The sequence below is a fragment of the Mastomys coucha genome, unplaced genomic scaffold (genome assembly GCF_008632895.1).
Source record: "Mastomys coucha isolate ucsf_1 unplaced genomic scaffold, UCSF_Mcou_1 pScaffold11, whole genome shotgun sequence".
Taxonomy (NCBI): Eukaryota; Metazoa; Chordata; class Mammalia; order Rodentia; family Muridae; genus Mastomys; species Mastomys coucha.
Genome location: NW_022196893.1, coordinates 19727309 through 19732291, shown reverse-complemented (window position 1 = coordinate 19732291; position 4983 = coordinate 19727309). Strand labels below are relative to the sequence as shown.

The 4983-nt window shown below is 48.2% G+C and overlaps 1 protein-coding gene across 2 annotated transcripts in view; it reads left to right on the top strand.

Moving 5' to 3' along the window:
- Positions 1-4118, top strand: part of Alg12 (ALG12 alpha-1,6-mannosyltransferase) — an 11995-nt gene extending 7877 nt beyond the window's left edge. For both annotated transcript variants that reach the window (XM_031352286.1, XM_031352295.1), the window contains 3 exons: positions 2875-3038; positions 3120-3195; positions 3349-4118. In XM_031352286.1, coding sequence (XP_031208146.1) covers positions 2875-3038; positions 3120-3195; positions 3349-3580 — 472 coding nt within the window. In that variant the 3' untranslated portion in view covers positions 3581-4118. The remainder of the gene's footprint in view (positions 1-2874; positions 3039-3119; positions 3196-3348) is intronic.
- The last annotated feature ends 865 nt before the right edge of the window (positions 4119-4983 follow it).

Genomic DNA, 4983 nt, shown 5'->3' with positions numbered 1-4983 from the left:
GGTGGCCTTGGTCCAGGCTGGTGGGTGGCTAGAGGGTCTGAACTGGTGCTTTTGGGTAATTGTGGGGACACAGGGACCTGTGGTTTGGGCTTATGTGGAAGATGATGTGGGAGTTGCTGAGGACAGGAACAATGGATGACACAGATAGAGGGGAGGGGAGAGACAGAGCAGGTGATGTGACTGTGGATCAGTAGGTAATAGGGTCAGCTGGTGGTGCAGGTGTTAGGGAGTAGGTGAGAGACAGAGCAGGTGATGTGACTGTGGGTCAGTAGGTAACAGGGTCAGCTGGCGGTGCAGGTGTTAGGAAGTAGGCAGGCTATGAGGAGGGTTACCTGGGCTGAGTGTAGCTAGCTCATAGTGCTGTGGGCTCCATAGACCTAGAAGGTCCACTCCACCCCTTTCCTTATTTAGACATGGAGAATGCCCTGGGAGCCAAAGCGGGAGCCATGAGCCATGTTCAGTACTCAGCACTTGTTCAAAACAGAACTGCAGAGCCTGGTTTAGGGTGCTGAGAGGGCAGAAGTCAGAGTTCTTGGAAGGCTGGCTGGGCCCAGGTGGGCCAGGATTCCAGAGAGGCACAAAGGCTCACTTACTTGAACACTTGGTTCCCAGCTGGTGGCACTATTTCACTCAGTCCCTTAGCTGAAATAGTGAGTGAACTTTTGCTGGAAGTTTGTGTTTGAGGCCAATGGTTTTAAAAATTGTTTGGTAGACTGTTTTGTTAAAGGGCAGAGAGCAAACATTCCCTTTCTGTGAGCCACACAGTCTCTGTCACAGCTACTAACTGCCATTGTTGTTAAAGTCAGCCTCAGACAGAGATGGTCCTGGTAGGGAAAATGACAGTGAAAATGGGGGCAGCACCATGTCCCATCAGTGCTTGTTTACAGTATGCCTTTAAAGACACTGAGGCAGAACGGAGGAGAACCCAAGGTTAATTTGGGGGTGAACTGAACTGCAGCTCAGACACCCCGGTTCAAGCTAAAGTCTGCTAAGCCTTTCTAGACCCAGTCAGGCTTTAAAGGCAAATCCTGGAAAAGGTAGGGATGACATTCATTGTCTACAGATGGAGCAGGGGCTCACACCTATAATCACAGTACTTGGGAACACAAACTTGAGCCATCCCAGGTTACATAATAAATTTCAGATCAGCCAGGAAGTGGTGGCACACGCCTTTAATCCAGCACTTGGGAGGCAGAGGCAGGTGGATTTCTGAGTTTGAGGCCAGCCTGGTCTACAGAGTGAATTCCAGGACAGCCAGGGCTACACAGAGAAACCCTGTCTCAAAAAAACAAAAACAAAACAAAACAAAACAAAAAAAGAATAGATGACTCAGGCAACAATGGCTCATGCCTTTCAGCACATTCACATTTCAGCACATTCATCCCCCAACAGAAAATACTGCTCCCTCCCCAACAGCCGCAGTCTTGGGGAAGGAAGGGGGTAGGGTGAGCCAGTGCCAGGACTTGGTGCAGGGTTGGGCTATTCTCAGCAGGCGACCACAGGGCGCATGAGGTTTGACTGGGGACACCAGCATGCTGAAGGGTACCTTAGTGCAGGGCACCTGGTTCAGGTCAGCCCCCAGTCCTTCCATTTTGGAAGTCTCTTTGCTTTGTGTGATTTATACACAACAGAAACAGTAATGTGGAGTCTTTTTAACTAATACCCTTTAAAAAGCTAGCATAAACTTGAATTGGCGTCTAGAGTGGGAAAAGGAGGCTTTCTTTTAGATTACTGTGTGTGTGCATTAGTGGGGAGGTGCATTGCTGTGGCGTGAATGTGGAGGTCAGGGGGCATACCTGTGGAGTGCGTTCTCTCTCCACCTTTGTGTGGGTTCTGGGGACCATGGTCAGGTTACCAGCTCACATGGCAAGTGCCTTTACCCGCTGAGCTATCTCACTGGCTCTTTATGTTTTGAGATAATCTTGCTATGTAACCCAGGCTGGCTTCAAATTTGCCACCATTCTTCAGCCTTCCCAGCGCTGGGCTTCTAGGCTTCTGCCGCATGCGCAGCCACAGAGTTCTTCACACAGTATTTTAGTCCTTTGCTGAGTTGTTTTTTCTTTTCTTCTTCTTTTTTTTTTTTTTATCAATTTGTGTTTCTTGTTTTTTATTTTTTCATTTTTTTTCAAGACAGGGTTTCTCCTGTGTATTCTGGCTGGGACACACTCTGTAGACCAGGCTGACCTTGAATTTACCGAGATCCTTCTGCCTCTTCCTCCCAAGTACTGGGATCAAAAGGTTCGCCACCACCACCTGGCTATTAATTGAGATTTTTAAGGCAAGTTTAGCCTAAGTACAGGCTCAACACCCTTCCTGTCCCCAAATGAGAATTAAAAGAGATGAATAAGCACATTAAGAAGAATAAATGAGCCAGGCAGCAGTGGCTCACGCCTTGCCTTTAATCTCAGCACTCAAGGGGCAGGGGCAGAGGCTTGTGAGTCTCCAAGTTCAAGGCCAGCCTGGTCTACAGAGAGAGAGTTTCAGGACAACCAGGGCTACACAGAGAAACCATGTCTCAAAAACAAAACAAAGACAAGAACAGACATGAGCTAAGTTAGGTAGGGGCAAGAGGTATGCATAGTTGAGTAGTCTTGGTCCCCTGTGGTCTGGCTGACCATTATCTTAGTTCTGGTCCTGCAAGGTGGTGAGAAGACAGTCGCAGAGTTATCCTGAGATGAGTACTCCTGCTGGGATGGTGATCTGTCTGGGGTTTAGGAGAACTGGAGACCTGGGATGCTTCTGTGGGTTTGGAGCAGGACATTGTCAAAAGCTGACGGTCAAGATAGCTCAGTTATTCTCTCTGCCTTCAGCCTTGAAGAATATGTTGGCATTCTTGCCACCATATACTTTTCATCATATATCTTTTTCTTTCAGCCTGAATAAAAAGTCTTGGCCATACAAGGTGAGAGCTCTGCTGGTGATAGGACATATCTTGGCAAATGCGGCATATTCAGCCACATCCCTCTATGTGTCCCATTTCAACTATCCTGGTGGGGTAGCGATGCAGCGGCTACATGAGCTGGTGCCACCTCAGACAGGTTAGTCCAAGTGCTCCCTGGGGAAGAGCCTGGCCCTGAGCGAAGTGCCACGTGGCTTCTAACTGAGATTGGGTTTTTCAGATGTCCTTCTGCACATTGATGTGGCTGCTGCCCAGACAGGTGTGTCACGGTTTCTACAGGTCAACGATGACTGGAGGTTTGTTTCTGAAATATTGTAGCTGTAGGTCTAGTTGCTTGTCACAGAGGCCACCTATATATAAATCACTTCAGTGGCACCCATGTGGGGAGAAGTGGTATGAGAAATAGGCATAGTTGAGTGCAGTGGTGACAGATGGCCTTTCTCTCCCAGGTATGACAAGAGAGAAGACATAGAGCTGGGAGCAGCGGGCATGGCAGACTACACCCACATCCTCATGGAGGCAGCGCCTGGACACCTGGCCCTCTACAGGGACACACATCAAGTCCTGGCCAGTATCGAGGGCACTACAGGTGTGAGCCTGAATCTGATGAAACTGCCACCCTTTGATGTCAACCTGCAGACAAAGCTGGTACTTCTAGAGCGGCTGCTGAGGCCAGCCTGAGAAGACAGCAGATCTCTAGGAGCATCAAGTGTGGTCACCTTCTAACTCAGTAAAGACAATTCAAGAAAACAGCAAAGGCCAGGGACTTCAGCATGCCCCTGCTGTTGGCCTGCAACAGGCTGGGCCAGGCCCTACAATAGCCACACCTAAGGCACAGGACTGAGAATGTGGAGCCAAGGACCCACCACCAAGTGTGATAGTGGCCTACTCAAACCTGTCTGCCATGGTTAGGTGGCCCACAGGATCATTTAGATTCATACTGGGAGCCATTTATAACTAAGGACAGTGAGTCAGGCTAGAACACCCTGCCACTCTAGCTCTGCAGTGACCCTCAGTGTATGTTTCTTGCCCCTGGAAACCACACCTGTTGCCCATGGCCCTAGGAGACCACAATATAAACCAGAATAGACAAACACACACACACACCACCAATTCTGGCAGCTGCTATAGTTCAAGGCATGTTATCTCCATTTCAGATTAATTCTGAGGACAAATACATGTTCATAAAAGAATGGAAATAAAATTATGTTTTCTTATATTGTGTCTTGTTATGTGGTCACTTCGCTGCCCTGGTTTCACAGTAAGAGCCACTGGCTCTGTCACTGTACTGAGCATTTCTGAAGTGTGACAGTGCCAGTCCTACAGATGACAGATGGTGTGTGCACATCATGCATCTAATATGTGGGCACACACCACACAAGCTCAACACATACACAGCCTGGATAGCATTTATGTATACAGAATACAATGCAGCTATAAACACTGGTGTGTGTATGCGCACGCACATACACTATGCTGTGTTCAGATATATGCAGGTACGTGTTAAGGCAGGGGATAATCTTGGGTTTTGTTCCTCAGGCACCATCCACCATTTTTCTGTTTTCTGGCAAGTAAGCTCCAGGGAGCTGCCTGTCTGTGTATCCAGAGTGCTGGAATTACAAGCATGCACTACATGCCTGCCTGTCCCCCCCGCCCCCAAGTAGTTCCATAGGTTGAATTCAGGTCGCCATACTTGCAAGGCAAGCAGTTTACTGGCTGAGATCCTCCGACTGTTTCTAAGTCTTTGAGAGCAGGTAGTTTGAAGCATAGCCTTTGGCTTGTCTCAGCTCGTAGGCATTGACTTTTTGTCTGCCCACACCCATGACACGCTCCACAGATGCATCCCAATGTAGTCTTGTGTGGTGGTTGAAAGGCAGGCTTTAGACCTCAGGTTGCCTCTGGAACCTCAGACAAACCTCTGAAAACCCTTCATCCATTTTATCTGTACTTACATGTATTCATATATTATCTTTTGTATCTGTGTACATGTGGACTACTGCTTAACTTCTATGTCTCTGAGTCATTCCTAATTCTGATGTTCCTGTGGTGTGAGATGTTCCCAATGGGAGCCCTGTCACATGGTA